General features: G+C 44.9%; 1 protein-coding gene across 4 annotated transcripts in view; it reads right to left on the bottom strand.

The window, feature by feature from the left end:
* Positions 1 to 18,608, bottom strand: part of LARP1 (La ribonucleoprotein 1, translational regulator) — a 65,070-nt gene extending 46,462 nt beyond the window's left edge. Inside the window, exon 1 of one of the 4 annotated variants that reach the window (XM_083422588.1) lies at positions 17,649 to 18,608. In XM_083422588.1, the coding sequence (XP_083278714.1) occupies positions 17,649 to 18,141 (493 nt within the window). In that variant the 5' untranslated portion in view covers positions 18,142 to 18,608. The remainder of the gene's footprint in view (positions 1 to 17,648) is intronic. The other 3 variants (XM_083422586.1, XM_083422589.1, XM_083422587.1) reach the window with 3 other exon arrangements.
* Between the last annotated feature and the right edge of the window lie 489 nt (positions 18,609 to 19,097).

Raw genomic sequence — 19,097 nt, forward strand, 5'->3', positions numbered from 1 at the left:
TTGGAATCTGCTGCCAAAGCACCTGTTTCATTTTATTTGAAGGGATGGCTGGTCCTGCCTAGGAAAAACGTGTAAGGTGATGGGAAAGTACAGATGCTGGCAAACATAGCCAATATATTTTGTTTGTCTGTCTGTTTTTAAAAAAGTCAACAAAAGACACACAATAGTAACATTCAACAGGCCTCAAGTGACTGCTTGAAGGACACACCTTCACTAGCTGAGCCCCTGCAAGTTTAAGATTATAAATTTACTATGCCGGTTACCAGCAACTAACACACTCCTTCTAAACAAGATAGCACTTTCTTTGGGCTGCATCCACTATAACTGGAACAGAAGCAGATGGGAGATTGTTAAGAACTGCTCCTACGAAAGCATATGTAAAAAAATCAAAACGAGCCCATTTCAGGAAATTAAAGTACCTCCATCACTTTTGTTTTAGTTGCCTCAAATGCAGCAACCTGATTGCCTCAAGTTTCTTAAGAGGCTCGCAAAGCAAGACACTGTCAGGACAATGGGAAATGTGGGAGCTTTGGCTTTGCACCTCTCTTTACACCAACAGTGAGTCACATCACTGATCTCCATATTATTCAACCTCCGACACTAGGGAAATATGACTGCTATTGAAAGTCATTTTGTTAATTCAGGAACATAAAATACATTATGCATACTTTGATTTACTATTGAATGGTCATGTCTGGTGTATTAAAAATAGTTTACTCAGACATTAATTATAAACTGATTTTATTATTTCAAGTTTTTCTTACAAATGGAGCTAAAAACCACTGAACTGTAAAGGAACCTAGCAACTCGTTGATTTTGCCATTTTATGAGAAGTAGGCAAAAACAATAAAAGCAGAAATCATGCACATTATAGAAAAACAAGTTATTATTTATTCTTAAAATTATTATGTTCACCAGTGTTAAGCAGATGTCAAGCACTCATTTCCAGAATCATAGAATCATAGAGTTGAAAGAGACCACAAGGGCCATCTGAGTCCAACCCCCTGCCAAGCAGGAAACACCATCAGAGCACTCCTGACATATGGTTGTCAAGCCTCTGCTTAAAGACCTCCAAAGAAGGAGACTCCACCACACTCCCTGCCTTTTTTTGATTCATTTGCAAAAGCCTGGTACACAGTATTAGAAACTGGGATAGGAATGTTAGGAGCCATGTGGCTCCTGGGACCTGGCTTGTGGGCTCTAAAACAAAATGTCTAGGTGCCTTTTGAGAGGGAGGGTAGAAACCAGGCAGCCTTGCAGGAAAAAAATAAATCTACTGGGCGAATCAGATGATCTGCAGGGTAGCACGGCAGCAAAAGACACATCTCGCGCTACCCTGCCAAACACCTGATTCCCCCCGCAGCACAGCAGCAGAAAAAAAAAAAAAAATACTTGCTGCCAAGTGAATCAGGTGGTACGCAGGATAGCATGGCTGCAAAAGATGCATCTTTTGCTGCTGCGCTGCCGGGCAAATTAGGCGTTTGGCGGCATAGCGTGGTAGCAAAAGACGTGCCTCTTTTGCTGCCGCTGTGCCTGGCAGACCAGCTGACTGCAACCAGGCAGGGGGAGATGATAGGCATCAAGGATGGCATCCGGACATCTCCATCCAGTTGCAAAATGCCGGTTGGCAGTCACAAATTGTGACTGGTGCTCAGCGAATTTCAAACACAGCTGGTGCAATATCAATTTTAAACATATACAGATCAAAAGATGGCTCACAATCCCTTCTTATTTTGTGTTAGGCAATACAGTGCATTAAGATTCAGTTTATATTCAAGTGATATGACATTCACGCATGCTGCAATTCAAGTATAGGCTTGTGCAATTTGTTTTAAAACAGCAGTGCTGCTAGCTCATTTTAACACACAGAGAGAGAGAGAAGGTTGAGAGGTTAAGCTATGGTAGCTATTATGTCCAAACTTTGATTTGAGTAAATTTACCTGCAAGCAAACATTTAAAAACACAATAGAAACAGTAAACCATAAAGATGCTACAGTTTTAACCTGACCCAACCCGCAACAAAAGCCAAACTGCTGAACTTGGCTCTAAGATTTGAAAATAAATATGAAAAGATTTATTCCAACAATTACTACTGCCATAAAACATATACACCAGTCTTGCATTTAACCACTCATCTGGATGCCACTGGCGACCAGAGAGAGAACGTGGAATCTTGTCTCCACACCCCAGTGTGTAGTCTGGCAAAGGAGGAGCAGAGCAATCTGTCCATCTTTCACAAGTCCACTTGGCTTCCGCCCAGGCCACAAAGGAAGAGAAGCAGAAGCACAGCACTCAAGATATGGAGGAATGGAGCAATCCACCAGCCAACTGTGCTTCTAAGCTGGACATAGAGGAAGCAAAGCCCCTTCTTGCATGTCCAATTTGAAATCAAGCAGACAGGTAGCAATCCATGCCTCCTCCTCCAACCTGCTGCATTTCCAGACCAGCCTGGGGAGAGGGGGAATTCACCAGCCTGATTTTTAGGGAAATTCCCCATTTGAGGTAAAACAGACAAATAAAAAGAAAATGCAGGCTAGTAACTTTTGGGAACTTACTAAGGCGGCTAACATATATACAGGTGTATATTACAAAAATAAAAGGTCACAGCTGCTTTTTCTCTCAGCGACTTATCTGTACCTGGAGAGAACGGGACATTCCCTATCGTAGCCCCCACCCTCCTGATAACTGTGCAAATTGGATAAGTAGCAAAATCCTTGCCTGATCCACAAGACCAAGTGCCCCACTGTCAGTGTGGAGAAAGTACTAGGTGGATTAAGAATGAACAAGAGAAAAGTAATGCCCATTTATCAGTCCAGTGAAGCAGCTGGTGACCCAGCTCCTGTGCTCTGCCTTTTAATCACCAGTAAGCCTTAAGTGATACTGTTAGACACACAGAGCCATGGGGAGGGAGATACAATGAGCCAGATATACTGCTTCACTGCCCTTCCGCCAGCAAATGAAGGAAACCTGTCACCTGTAGGCACTACAGGATATACGGAGGCCAACAGACTTGACACTCAGTTTAAGCTAAGCCTTTCAATGGCCATTCCAGTTAGAAAGAAGGCACTGCAATCAAACAAGGAAATATATTTTTCGTTTGCACAACACCTGTGACTAACTATAGGGAGAACTTTCAATATTGTACAAATCAGTTATCTGTAAAGAAGAGGCATTTTTGTACTGCAGCAGTCCTATTGAATTTTCTCATTATGTAGCCATGCGTCACATAAAAGTACCACTGGGAGGACAAACTGGGACAAGATAGATTATGCTAAGAATAGGCTACAGCACCTGAGCACCCTCCAGTTTTGATGCTGGTCACACACGGAGTGTTTGCAGTACTTTATTGTCCCAATAATGGTTCTGCCAGATGTTTCCCCCTCATATAACAAATATTGAAAGAGAATTCCATGTCATCAATGACTGGGCCAGATGTTTTCCCCTCTCAACCTAACTTACTACTTCACAACTGTTTGGCTAAAGACAGCATTAAAACTTCTTCCAGTCAGTATCATTTTTAATCACGTGCTTTTTTAATGCTTCTTCCAAAAGTATGTAGAACTTCTCTCTAAAACATACAAAGATACTTCTCAGGAGTTCTACCCACTACTAGAATGGCTGAATTATTAATATTCTCCAAGAGTGTGCCATTACTGTGACCACAAAAGTTAACTTCTGAATGGTAATTTAGAGCAACCTTTTAATTTGGTCATGTGCAGCAAGTAAAAGTGACCTCCAGCCCCCTGTACTCCTCTCACTCTCCACCAAAAAAATATGGGAGGGGGGAGTACATACACACAAACCACAGATCTTGAGATAAAACAGAGGAACATCTGTATCTAACTGCACTCATACTCTCTCTCCTGGCAGGCACAAAGGGAAACAGTACCCACTGTGCTCCTGGGTATGACTTTTTTTATCCCATCCCAGCTGGCCTTGACTATTGCAGGTGCCAGCTTCCAACAGGCTACGTGGGAACAGGGTAAGCAATCACACCTGCAATACTTATTTTCAATGCTCTTTTTGAATAGCATTCTAGAATAGCAGCTCCTTCATATTAAGGGCAAGAGTATTTTAATTGCTTCCTTAAGAGGCTCGTTTTTGTGCTGTTTTCCTACTGGTATCACAGTCATTGGGTAAATTAGGTGGCAAGATTATTGCTTCCTCAAGAAATTAAAAAAATAAGGGAATCTTATAGCTGAGCTGCTCTAATATTCAAACTTTAAAAAAGATGCTAAAGTGTATTTTAGAGCACAGTATACAGAACTCTTTTATACAGGAAACAATTTGATAACAATACAGTGGTACCTTGGGTAACAGAAACTTCGGGTTACAGACGCTTCAGGTTACAGACTCCGCTAACTCAGAAATAGTACCTTGGGTTAAGACCTTTGCTTCAGGATGAGAACAGAAATTGTGCGGTAGCAGTGTGGCGGCAGCGGGAGGCCCCATTAGCTAAAGTGGTGCTTCAGGTTAAGAACAGTTTCAGGTTAAGAACGGACCTCCAGAACGAATTAAGTTCTTAACCTGAGGTACCACTGTAGTAATTTCAAGTCATGATATTTGCAAACAAAACCCTGCTTAATAATTACCGTATTTTTCGCCCCATAGGGCGCACCAGCCCATAGGGCGCAGCTAGTTTTTTGGGGGGGAAATAAAGGGGGAAAAATTATTTTCCCCCCCAGGTGTGGGGCTGGGGTGTGGGAAGCCCGAGCCTCCCCTGACCCCAGAACAGGCTGCTCTCCACAAGCCGTGGGAGCCCTCCCACGGCTTGCAGAGAGGTACCTGAAGCCCGGGGCGCGACTGCTCAGCGGGCCCCAGGCTTTGGGATAGAGGCAGCTCCCGCGGGCTCCCAAGGCTTGCGGATAGCTTCCTGAAGCCTGGAGAGTGAGAGGGGTCAGTGCGCACCGACCCCTCTCGCTCTCCAGGCTTCAGCGAAAGCCTGCATTCACCCCATAGGGCGCACACACATTTTCCCTTCATTTTTGGAGGGGGAAAAGTGTGTCCTATAGGGCGAAAAATACGGTAGCTTCTACAGAAGTGTAAGATGCACAGTTTTGACAGAAATCTCTTTTCAATTGCAGAATCACTATAAAGAGTGTAATACAAACCTGGCAGCACGTACATTCTGACGAATGTGCTGGTATCACAAAAAGAGGCAAAAGTTAAACTATGGTACACAAAAAGTTGAATTTCAAATAACTTTTCATTGGGCAGATTCTTCATTTCTGCTGAGTTTATTGTGAGTGAACAATCAATCAAAACAAGCAGTTTTTCATGGCCAATTACAGCTCAGTGGCAGAACATCTGCTATCCATGCAGAAGGTCCCAGGATTAGTACCTATTAACTTTGTCTAGAGGGCTGGGGAAAACTCCCTCTCTAAAACCCTGGAGAGCCACCGCCAAATTAAGGTAGATGGACCAGTGATCTGACTCTAAGGCAGCTTCCTATGTTTCCCATTTTTGTCAGACCACCATAAATTCTAGACAAATAGTATTCAATAAGGAGTAAGACACCACTGCTGCATTTTTTCAAGTGAAAAAAATGGTTATGGTGCCACCATTAAACTACAGTAGTAGCACCACAGCAACATTTGACAGTTTAGGGCAGTGTATTATCAGTTACAATAACCGGGTCAGAGGAGTTTATAAAAGTTCCACATCTTGTCTCAACATGGAACTAATGGGAGAAGATGTCTAGAAACTGAGTAAGCTGCCACCAGTATGCAGACATCCAACTCTATTTCCCCCTATTTCAGCCAGATATGGTGGTGTTAATGATTACTTGAAGTCACTAATGCACTTGATAAGGGTGCATGGACTCAATCTTTACAAGATGGATAGTTATCATGAGTGAGCCTTGGGGGAGGGGAATGTGACTTTGCTATGCTAGAAGGACTTTGAGTTTTCAAAGTGATAGTGGGGGGTTGGATTATGGTCCAACACTAACCAACCTGACTTAGCATCTCTACAGCCCAGGACCTCCTTCACACTTCGGTCTACCCTACAAAGCTAGTACAGCCTACACAGTCTAAAAGGTTTTAATTCCACCCAATCAATGACATTTTCTTCCTTCACAGATTTAGGACTGCAAGAACTGACAGCTTTGCTCTCTGAATAATGAGAATGTCCATGCTACCATACCAGCTCAGCAATGTCCAGACACTTTATCACAAGCATGACATACTGTAGATGCTTAGAAAGCCCCACGGATACATTTGTTGAACACATACAAAGTATCGGTCCTATAATGCTACAAGAACTCACTCTAGCATAAAGCGCCCTCTCCTCATATCCTGCAGAGAGCAGACTAAGTTGTCATATGCCATATGTCAGGCATAGGCAAACTCAGCCCTCCAGATGTTTTGGGACTACAACTCCCATCATCCCTAGCTAACAGGACCAGTGGTCAGAGATGATGAGAATTGTAGTCTCAAAACATCTGGAGGGCCGAATTTGCCTATGCCTGCCATATGTACTGGGCACTCCAATGGATTTCCACAGGAAGCAGCCATTCTGCTAAACACCTTCTCACACAGACTGCACCACAAATATTAGTAAGACTGGGGCTATTTTGCAGCAAGATGTCGGCCCTTGTTCCTCTTCAGAAGTTGTGACATTCATAGACAAGGAAGTCCCACACCTAGCAAAAGATTATCTTGCTCTTTCACCAGCAAATATTTCCAAAGAGACAAACCTTCACCTGTGACAGAAACTGCAAGTGAACCTCTGTTGTGCCATTTAATGTGGACCTTGTTCTTAAAAGGAGAATGACAGGTTTTAGCCTTACTAGACTGCCTTATGACACTGAATGAACAAAATGCGGGCCCATTCTTTACCTAGACTATCTCATTAACCCTTCCTTACAGCTCTGCAAGTCCATCCAGTAAATTCATAACTGTGGAAATTTTGAGGGACATTCTTGGCTCTTACTACGCACTAACAAGGGATTCTGTGCACAAATTCAAGGAGAGAGAGAGAGCAGCCTCTATGAAGAGTAAAAGTCAAAGGTGGGGGTTTTTTTGCACACAACTCTTCCTATCCTCCTAAGCAAGCAAGAGGCATTATCATAGATAAGAACGGCTAAAGCACTCAAGGTGAAAGGTGGGGCCTTGAGAAAACCCTGCATTTCAAATACCAAAAGTTCCTCCACCCCTGCCATATACACCATGTGCCCATGGGGCCCTTACGGAACTAATGAGGAACTTGAAATGCTCAGGATCGGTGTCAGAAATTAGCCAGGTGCATTTTGCAACTGGCACAGGTCCACCTGTGATCACGTGGAGATCTCTGGGTGCCAGGTTGCCGACTGACATCTCCATCTGTCTGGCCCCTCCAGTTTTTTCAAGCAAGTAAGCAGAAGAGCTTATTTATTGCAGTTATCGTATAGGCCACCTCTTCCTCCAAGGAGTACATGGTTCACCCCCATGAGGTAGGTTAAGAGGCTGTGATTGGCCCAAGGTCACCAGTGCACTTCATGACTGAGTGGGGATTTGAACTCTGATCTCCCATGTCTTTGACACTCTAACCACTACATTACACTGGCTTCCTAGGGTACTGCTGTTATGGGGCTGCTATATAAATTAAGTAGGTAAAGAAATATAGGATAAGCAAAATGTCACTTAGAGAAGGATCTGAAATATTTTCCTTGAAGGTTGAATCTGCTTTAGGCTGGATTGTTTTATTTGATGTTTTAATGTGTTTTAACCCACTTTGATATTTGTTATTTAAAATACAAATCGGTACAAAAATGAATTAATAATAATAAACTTCAATGCAAAAAAGGCACCTAGACATTCTATTGTGGCAACCATAACGCAAGTTTAAGGTGCCATTTGAGAATTAGCTTATATATTTGAGTCTCTAACACTGAGTATGAGAGCCATTTGTTTTAGGTAAAAATCACATATAAAGTAAGCAATGTTTATTCAGAGAACTTTATATGCAAGTGAACTAACTAACAAAACTAAAGTCTGAAGTAACTTGATTAAATATGAGTGCTTCACTGACACTACTGAATACACAGAAAATAAGTAAGACAAAAATGCCTGCTATGGCTACAAGATGAATGACTCTTGCCCATTTAGAGTGCCAAACAGTATTTCAAAAAGCAAACTGTAAGAAAGGTCAACTGCAGCTCAACTTCCAGGATGTTGCTCAAAACAATTAGTTTAAACTGTTAACAGATTAACACTGAATATCTATGCAACTGCACCCTCTTTACCATTATTGTCCTCCAATCACACTTCCATACTATCAAATTCACACCAAAATACTGCCCATATAGCTTTAAAACACCAGCTAGCGCTATGGATGCAAGAACAAGCCTCTTGGATTTTAAGACATGCAGTTCTAACAACCACCCACACAAGATCACCCTATTAAAACAGACTGCACACACTAGATTGGACAACTGGCAGCTGCTTTGGGAAATCATCCTTCTTTGTTGAAAATATTTTAAATGTAGCCAATTGCCATGTAAACTCACTAGCATATGTGGAGTCCCACACAAAGGGAACTATGACTGACACAACTAGTTCCCCCAAATGATTCAAAGTTGAGTCCCCTCTTCCTGGTGAAAAATCCTATGCCTCCCTCCATGCACTTCAAAATATATTCCTATGCAAATAAACCAGTAATTCCACAATGCTAAGCTGATCAATTCATTCAACAGTGAAATTCACAGCTCCCAGGTCCTATCAGCTATTGTCTCTGCTCAGACCAGAGAAACTGCTGGTTAAACAACTGCACTGCAGGGCCACAATATGAAGCCGTTTTTCACTATTAATCCCTTCACTACTCAATAAAATGTGGGTCTCTATCATTTGCATGAAGCCAATCACCAGGATTTCAGTTATTTCCCTGTTTTTAAAAGGTACATTATACCAGGATTCCTAAGCCAGGGATTTAATTACTGAATTATTTATGTACCTTCAAATACAAAACTGAGGAAGCCACAGCAAGCCAGAAAAATCAAAATTATGACCAAATTAACAAGCAAGCTTCCCTTAACTATAATGTATAATATGCATCACAGTACACAGCACAACTGGCCTGCTCTCCCCATCATAAGACATATCTATAAAACAAAGAAAACCATACAAGCAGTCCAAGAGACCAGAAGGAGCAATCTTGTGCCAAGACAAAATACAGTGGTACCTTCGGTTATGAACGGGATCCGTTCCAGAGGCCCGGCTGTATCCCAAAAATTCCGTAACCGGAGGACCGCTTCTGTGCATGTGCATGGCGCCACAGAGCACTTCCGCGCATGTGAGAGTGGCAAACCCACTTCTGGGTTTGCAACGGCTGTAACCCAAAGATTCCGTAACCTGGAGGTTACGCAACACGAGGTACAACTGTATTGACAAGGTATTGACTAGGAGCATTCAGAGTAGGGAGATGTGTTGAAGTCAATTCTGCAAGGTCTCAGTCAGGTCTTCTACAAACTCACTATAAAATTTCTATGATTCCTATGTCACTTTTAGTCGGCAAGACACATAAAATTATCTTCACCTCACATGCTTCCTCAAAATGTCACACCTTAATATTGTTGTCCTGCTGACTAGAACCGAGGCCGAGATATTTATTAGCATGTACACAAATCCAACTTGCATAGTACATGCTACGGCTTCATAAGTCACCAACTCCACTAATCCTGCCAAGGGCCAATCAGAAAACACAGGGGTGAGTGCGAATGTAAAATCCAATTTACTGGCCCATCCTGCTCCTTCAAAGATATGGTGAAGTGAAAAGCTGATCCACAGCAATTGAAATTTCAACTTAAGTGTTTGTAAGTAAACAACTATGGGAGATATCCAGCTAATGTATCCCATCAGTGCAAGGATTCCATCAGTGCTATGGAACTTCTCTCCTCCCCCTGCATGATCCCTAAATCTGTTCTAGGGGTTCTCCTAACCCTTAAAGGAAATTTGAGGAGGTTGTGGGAAGAGAAGGGGGAATTTCCATTGTGCAAATGGAAATGCATGTGCTGACAGGATGTGTTAGTTGGATACACCCTATTTCAGCGAACACCCTACATCAGCAAAATGGGAAACCTTGGCTTATCTTACAGGTGTTACAAGAAGTACTAAAAAGGGGCATATGATACACTTTTATTTAGCAACAAGTGCCATATAACTATTAATAAAATTCTCAACTTAAAATGCGAGAGACTGAATCTTGAATTTCATACAGGTGCAGGTAATGAAGAATTCCTATTCTTAGAGAAGACAATTACTGTTTTTATGTCACTTTCGCCTAGTGGAAAAACTGCTTTAAAGAAAAATGCATCTTACACCATCTAATGTCAAAAATCTGTCAATTCTTACCATGTAAAAATCACCAACAGAACATGTGATTATCAGTTTGTTTACATTCAAAGTAATTTACGTTTGAGACTTGAAGAGGGCTTGCAGGAGTCACAATCCACCCTGATTATCATTAAGATTCAATGTAAAAATGTTTTCTAAACTGGGAACATCCTTCATTTCCCTCCTTTTAAAATAACATTAAGCACCCTTGCATACTGTTCTTGCGAAATATATTCATAAAGGTAAAGGGACCCCTGACCATTAGGTCCAGTCGTGGCCGACTCTGGGGTTGCGGCGCTCATCTCGCTTTATTGGCCGAGGGAGCCGGCGTACAGCTTCCAAGTCATGTGGCCAGCATGACTAAGCCGCTTCTGGCGAACCAGAGCAGCACACGGAAACGCCGTTTACCTTCATGCCGGAGCGGTACCTATTTATCTACTTGCACTTTGACATGCTTTCGAACTGCTAGGTTGGCAGGAGCAGGGACCGAGTAACGGGAGCTCACCCCATCGCGAGGATCCGAACCACCAACCTTCTGATCAGCAAGTCCTAGGCTCTGTGGTTTAACCCACAGCGCCACCCGCGTCCCAAATATATTCATACATTAATCTTAAAATGACCATAAGATTAAAACCCTAAACAAAGCTACTTTAGGAGGAAATCACACAGAAATGAATGTACTCACTTCCAAACAAACATATTTAGGCTTGGGATGCAAGTGCCCAGACAGTTCCAGTTAAAACAAACCAAAGAACAGGGTAGAAAACTAGAATGAGAGGCAACTAGAGCCTTTACAGTTGGAAATCCTAGAGATTTAGGATTATTCTAGGAAGGACCAGACAATGTGCCATGAATCAGTTTTCACTCAAACATTACATTCCACAGCTTCTCTTGAATACACAGTGCACAGAGCAAAGGTCTAGAAAAAAACTGAAGGGCATAGTGAAGGGAATAAATGACCTTTGATGCACTTCAAAAGGAGAAATTCCACCCAAATGACTTCTGTCAACATTAAGAAGAAAAACCATTCCTGAGTAGTAGATCATAATTAAACCAACTTTTTAAATAACATATCCTTTAATTTTGGAGTAAGCTGCATGTACATTTGGTGATGAATTCCAACACTGCAATTCTGCCCTTACTCTAAAACCATCTTTCCCTACCTGGTGCCCTCTAGTTCAGGCTCCCTCAACCTCGGCCCTCCAGATATTTTTGGCCTACAACTCCCATGATCCCTAGCTAGCAGGACCAGTGGTCAGGGATGATGGGAATTGTAGTCTTAAAACATCTGGAGGGCCGAGGTTGAGGAAGCCTACTCTAGATGTTTTAAGATCACAATTTCCCTCAGCCCCAGCCAGCATGGCCAATAGTCGGGGATGATGGATGTTGCAGCCCTACGATTTCTGGAGAGTTAATCAAAGCCAACAATACTGCAGTATGTCACAGAAAGGGGCAAAACATGCTGCTGATACGTTATCTAGTCCCATCCACAATGCTGTGACATGTTGCAGAAAAAAGGTTGGAACCATGCTGCTGTCAGCTCTCACACAACAAGCAAAATTAGTTTCATGGTTGAACTGAAGTGAAGTAAGTGCGCTTCAGCTCTCACTTTTCTGCAGCAGTCAGCTGAGTCACATGTTATTTTAATAACCTTTTCAAACAGAAAACAATTAGGATGGAAACTTTTAAGATTAGGGTGAATAAAGGTGTGTCCCTGTGGAGGAACACCTTATCCTACAAAATCATGCAAAAAGGGGTGGAGAATAGGACACTTGGCTACTTTCTCAAGAAGTATAGTTCATATATTAATTTATAAGACCACAAAACACAAAAATGTGTTTGTTCAACTCATGGAAAACCATAAGGTGATTTTAAAATTTTTGGCTAATTGACTGAGCAACTGTGACATATCAGATTCATACACCAGGCAACCTCAGAGGCAACACAATGGCTTTTCTCAGAAATATAGAATCCAAAATTGTGTGGTTTCTTTTATATACCAGTTGCAATAGTAGTAAAGTGCACATAAACCTCCTCTGCACTAGAAGATCCAGACTAGAAGATCCAAATATTCTGTTTATTATTTATTCAGTCCTCCAGTTTATAGGCCAGCTTTCATCACATCAACATGATCCAAGGGTGATTTCCAGCAAAGCAAAAAATCTAACCATGATTTAAAAACAGCCCAATAATAAAATAATTAATTGAGAAACAGCATGAGAATTAAACCAGAGAGTACTTACTGATTTACTGCAAATGCCCGGGAAAAGCAGGTTATTTCTACAAGTCAGCGGAAACTACCAGAGTTTCTGCTGTCTGAGCTTCAGTGAGAAAAACATTCCAGATTTGGGGAACAACAACACAGAAGACCATCTCACACATCACCATATTGGGATGGAACAGCAATTAAAGCATTACTTATCTGTGTTAAGTGAACCTGCAACTACCTCACAAGTCAAACAATGATTTATCACTCAATCCTATTCCAGTGAAAACTCTCTACATTCTGATCATTATCATGTTTGTGAACAAGCTCTGTTCACTGACTACTGAATAACCATACATTGGCCTGCCACTTTAATCTGCTGTAACTTAATCTGTAGCGGCCAACCAAATGTAGAACTATGAAAGTCCCAGAGATTATAGACACACACATTTCCAGGACTTGTTGGGGGAAACCACAATACTCAATCGCTTTCTGAATTTATGTTACTTTTGTATTACCATAAAACAAAGCAATGGCTGCTTTCTCAACTTTTTCTCAAAAACCAGCAAGCTCCCAGACAGGCCTATATCCCATTATTGCAAAGCTCAGATATAAGACAACTTCCTCCTAGGTAATCAAGCCCTGACATGCAGCACCTTCGCTTGTCCTAATTGCATGCAGAAAATTGCTTTTTAAAATCAAAATACGTTCAATGTTTGAGAGTCACCAGTCTACTTGCCACCAGCCTTAATAGCAAGTCCATTACTATGCTCTTTGGATGTTGATCCCATTGAAAACAGTGGGATTCTACACAAACATGCACTGACCATACCAGGTTGTCAAAATAAATAATCTACAACTGTACCTTCCACAAACTTTTGTAATCCACCTACAAATGCTTTTCAGAATTCTCAATATGCACCCTTGGACTGAACTTAGCTCCTCAGATAAAATCTTGTTTGTGCCATTCAGTGTAGCATCATTATTTAAAGACATTCCTGTAAGCAGCACAATTTAAAATATCATTATATTTGGCATCACATTTGATGTTGCACTTCTATCTTACAACCCTTCAGTCTGTTGCCCAATACTACAGGCAAAATTCAAACAGCAAGCTGAAATGCTCAATTATACTTTTAGGATGTCATATCCATTGTTCTGGGTAATCAAGAACAAGGCTGGTTCACACATAATGCCAAACAATGATTTGGTATTCCATGCATGAGCCTTGTGCTAGCACACTTCCCCTCCCCCTATACGTGCTAAGTCAATGTGACTTTCTTTTTATCACAAACCATTATTTTTAATTATGTGGGAGCTGGAAAATTATGCTTTGCACTTGTCTTGAAACCAGGATTACAAGTCTGCTTTGAGGTTTGCAACCTGGATTCAAGTCAAGGAAAATTCTTGTGGAACCAAACCAGGAGTTGGTGTTATGGCTACACTGAAACATAGCCTCTGGCATGCTCCAGAGGGGCATGATGCAGCAACTTTGCGACTAAGTCAGTGCCAAAACCAGAAGCTGCTGAAAATTATACACATATATTTATACACTAGCAGTTTGATACAAGTTATAGACTTATTTGCAAGTAGCATTTTCCCCCCAAATCAGTTGTGGGCAAATTTCCCAAATATAGGAAAACAGCTGCCACATCACCTTTGCCAATATTAAGCTTTAGAAATCATTACAACGCACAAAGCTTTTTCCCAGCACAGAAACTTCAGGATGCTTACACATATATTTTCAAGCTGAAAGTACTAAATAGAGAAAACTCCCATATTAAGTTTTTAAATTTGTGCAACATGCTATAAAAGAAAGCCACCTTAAACCAAAGCCTATCACATAGTTCTCAATCACTGCATGGTTCAATCTGGTATTCTCCAACTACATCATGTTTATGTTGCAAATTATATATAAAATAACAAGCAGCAGAAAAAACAGTGCTACGAGAGCGGAATAATTTGCCAAAGCTAGTATTGTACAAATTATGGCCACTGCTGCCAAGAAGCAGAAATCTTTGCAGCATGTGCTTTACCAGGGGGCTTTTTAGACAGCCCTACAAAAGGTGGATTACTGAAACACTATGGGTATGATCCATTTGCACCAAGAGATGGCACTTGTGAACAAGTCAATTGGGTGGGGGGAGATTTGCAAGTACTTCTAATATCCCTGTCCAGTCCTCCCTCTCCATGCATTGCAAGTTAGCTGTGCTTGCATCAGGTGATGATAGAATAACAGTATGGGGATATGTGAGGTGGCTGTCCTGTCATACCACCTACCTGTGTGCACACACAGGTAAGAGGAGAAGGGCATAAGAGAACAAAACTGTTAATCACTACTGGAATCTTCCGTTTGTAGGTAAAGTGCCCACCACACAAGTGCATTGTGCCCTATACATGTTTCTTTCACAAAAGTGACATTTCTTATTTAGGGACAAAGTCTATTTGTACTATTGTACTGTTATGGGCTTCCTCATAAAGTTTTACATATGTTCACCTACATTAAAGGTTCATTAAAAACAAAAACATTTAAATAATGAATTTCAGTTATGGTATCTTACCAGCAAAAGTAAAGCAAAAAAGTAATTTACCCAACTAGTTTAACACATGAAGTATCCCAAGTGTTCTAAGTACACTCAATATTATACAAAACATGCTAGAAACTATCTACGTACTGGAACTTTAACCTCTGGAAGACTCGCTCATAAATATGTCCCAACAAGCCAGTATTATCATACTTCTAAGCTGATACAGTTGAACAGACTGGAGAGTATTATTAAATCTATTCTAATGATCTTGCATTTGTGATAATAAGCACTACCACTCCCTGATTTTGAAGGGAGAAAAATAGCATTTGAGCCAGGTGCTGCACAGCAGTGCGTCTTACAGGAGTCAGTAAAACTTGATGATTCATCATATAATATAGTACAAGCATTCATGAGCAATCTAGTGTTACGTTTGGTAATAATAAACAATTTTGAAGACTTGGACTCAATAAAGCTAGCAGTTTAAAACTGCTCCTTTTGTTGTCGTTTCCTCAAAAAGCAGTTCAGATTTCACCTCCATAAGCTAAACATGAGCTTAGCTATCTCTCCTGTAATAACTTATGCCTGCCCTCCCTGCATATCACCCAGGAACATATGGAAGGGGCATATAAGAAATAGCTTTCTGGTAGTGGTCTGATTATGCAATACTCTCTTGAATTTCTCCAAGGCCATCTATATATGTCAAAAGGTGGAGAGAAAGTTGCTGTAACATTCCAAGCGACCGCCTCAGTGTAACAGGCAAGTCTCCAGCCTCTCTATTCCACTCTTCCCCCAGTTTCAAAGCTAGAAATAGAGGGCTAGAGCATGTCATCTGAATTCCAACTATGAACACACTGAGAACCCAGACCGAAGGTTTAAATGTCACAGTACTGGCCCAGTTCAAACGCCAAAGGGTGAAAAGGCCCAGCAGCATTAACCTACAAAGGATATAAGCCCACGTGGACTTTTGGAAGACCTTTGTCCCACATCCACTACCATATGGATCCTCCAGTAGCATTGTAACACGTGTCCGCGAGTGTTTCGGGGTTACTGAAAGGGAGGCGGCGGTACTGCAGAGGACGGGGCCGCACATGGGCAGCCCAGCTTCCATGTGCGAGGCCTAGCTCATCTTTTCCTGCTCTCACCCGCTTGACGGGGGCGGGGAAAGAGCAGGTTTCACTGTCACCCTCGGAAAAATACGCGCTGAGGCCCTGAGAGGGGGTGGGGGGGGTTTCTTCGGAGCCGCCTGTCAAAAGAAAGGCGATCGGCGGCCCGGGGGGGGGGGGAGTGTTGTTGGACTGGCGGGGAGTGAGAGGAAGAGAGGTCCAAACGCGAAGGCCCCACGGCGAGCTCAGGAGAAATCACATGCTCTCCGCGACAGAAAAACCACGTTGCCTTTGCTGCAGCGGAATGCTGGGAAAGGGAGGAAGCGCCGAGCACGGCGGCGCACAGAGTCACACACACCCACGCCCGGCCATTGGGCGGCGGGGCGCTGAGCGACGGGAGCTTTCAAACCGTCGCCAGAGGCACGTTTGCACCGGGGCCTAGAGCGGCGCGGCGAGGAACCTTCGGAAACGCACCGCCCGCCTCCCTCCCGCTCCCCGCCTCACAGCGCGGCCGCCGCCGGGCCGCGTCCAGCCTTTGGGGCCTTCCCTTTCCTATGCCTATTTGCATACAACATGCTCTCCTCAGGGGTCTTTCTCCAAAGGGGCCCCCAGCTGTCGCCCCCCCCCACCGTGTAGAAGACAAATAAACGTTCGACAGTTTTAAACTACAACAGCCAACCTGCATTTTTAAATCCTCTCCGGCTACTTTGAAAGGTCACAGTCACACTCCACACACCCCAAATATGCCGGGCTTCCCTATCGACTTTCGGTCGGGGTTACGTCTAAGCCTCACGAGCTCGTCTGCCCCTCAGCCAACCAACCACCACGCCATTTAAAAAGCGAGGCTATTCGGGGAAAGGAAGCGGCGTGTGGGGGGGGGGGGGATCGCTCATGAAACATTCACGATCCGATCAATGCTGCAACGGCGGGGGTGCCTTCCGTGCCCGATTAAGTCTTAAAAGATTTATTCACTTCAGTTCCCGCAGGAAAAGACCGATTCCCTGAGCACGCACGCGGGGGTGGCACCCTTCCTCCCGCTCCCCCCTTCTTTTCTTTCCCTTCAATAAAGGTAGTTCCACCCATGCCCAGCGCGGGCGTGTTTCCCAGCGAGCAAGGCCTTGGACGTCTCACGCTCGATTTCGAAAGCCCCGTCCCACCATGCTTGCATCCACCCTCCATTTGCCTGCCATCGATCCCGCGCTCGCCCTTTCCCCCCATTAATTTTTCTTATAGCGAAGCGGATCAAGGAGCGGAGGGCGAGGTGAGGTACAAGCAGGGTGGATGCAGATGGACAAAGACGGGGTGGAGTTCCACCGTCGGGGGGGGGGGGGAGGCGGGTGTGTGTGTGTGGAGAAGAGAAAATGTCACCATATTGCGGAGGGAAGATCGCCCTCCGCCAGTGGCCGCGACGCTCTTCCTTCGCCGATTGCCCCAAACGAGACCACCATCACCGAAAGCACCGCCCCTCCCTCCCTCGCCCGGGTCCCCCGCTGCTACCCACCTGGGGGCGACTGTCCGTTGAGGGTGACCAGCGCCACCGGGGCGTTCTTAGTCCAAGGGTTCACCTTGGGCGGGGGGGCCTCGATGAATTCCTTGCGCCCAACGCCTCCCGGCTCGCCGCCCTCCTCGCCGCCGCTGCTGCTGCTACCGGCCTCGCTGGGCAGCCGCGTCGAGTCGGTGCCGCCGCCGCTCCTCTGGTGCAGCAGGTTCTCCTTCTCCTGGTTGTTACTGTCCTCCTTCTGCTGCTTGATGCTGGGGGGCTTGAGCAGCGCCCCGTTTCGGCGCAGATGCTGCTCCCCCACGTTGCCGCCGCCGCCGCCTTCCTTGCTGCAGCTGTCGGGGCCGCCCCCCTTGCCCTCGTCGGCGTTGGCCTTCTCTCCTTGGTGCAGGAGGTGCTGCTCCCCTTTCTCCTGAGGCTTCTTCATCACCAGCCCGTGCTCCTCGGAGGGCAGCAGGGGGTTCGCGGGCAAGAGAGCCTCCACCTGGGTAGCCATCTGCACCCCCGCGGAGCCGCCTCGTGCCCCCGGCTCCAGGCTCTCCCCGGACAACACGCGCCCGCCCCAAACTTTGCCGACTTCCCCCTCCCACCCCCGAAAACCGCCTCGCCCGGAGCTCTCCTGCCTCCCCTCTTTCTCTCTCTTTCTGCGCCCCCCAACCCCTTCCTCAGTCAGATGCGCACCCCGGAGCCACGGGGTGGGGGCTCGAGCCGCCGGCTTCCTCCCCCCACCCTTGAAACCCAACCCCGGCGTGCCCCCTCCCCGTCTCCTCTAATGCCGCCGCAGCAATATGGAGAAGCAAGGAGACCACGCGACTGGCCGGGCGGGAGCGCGCGCCCTTCAGCCAGCTCCGCCTTAGAGAGGCCCCGGGAGCGCGCACGCCGGTCCCGGCCGCGAGCGCGCCTAGGAAGTTGGGGACGGCGAGCGAGCGGGCAGGTAGCCCGAGCGGTGGGTGCGCCGGGGACGGGACGCGCGCGTGCCTGATGCAACTCGGCGAGAAAGAGGAGACGCTCCTTAAAGGGACCGAAGCAGGCGCGGTTGCCGACTTGGGGCCTCTCCGCGCAGGCGCCGCCACCCTGCTTCCCGGCTCCGGCTAGCCCTCGGGAGGCAGAGCACGGCCTGCTCGGCTCCAGCGAAGCTCTATCTAGCTAGTCCTTCCAGCTGTTTGCTTTTGGGAGTAACCAAATAACGTAAATAACGTAGCCTGCCGAATGGCCGGATCCTATGGATACTTGCTTTTGGGAGTAGATCCCGCTAAATGCAAAAGCGTGTGCATAGGATTGCATTTCTTTCTCTTCTGGGTAGCAGCCTTCAGAGCCATTTAAGGCTCTGAGCAGGTAGCCGTCAGCCACAGAGGGGAATCTACTGACTCCCACTTCCCTTTATCCTCCTAATTAGCACCTTCCCCTCTTCTGTACATTCTAGCTTCGTCTAGCTTTGCCTCTTCCAATTGC

Source organism: Podarcis tiliguerta, assembly GCF_965153285.1.
Source record: "Podarcis tiliguerta genome assembly, chromosome: 2".
NCBI classification, from domain to species: Eukaryota; Metazoa; Chordata; class Lepidosauria; order Squamata; family Lacertidae; genus Podarcis; species Podarcis tiliguerta.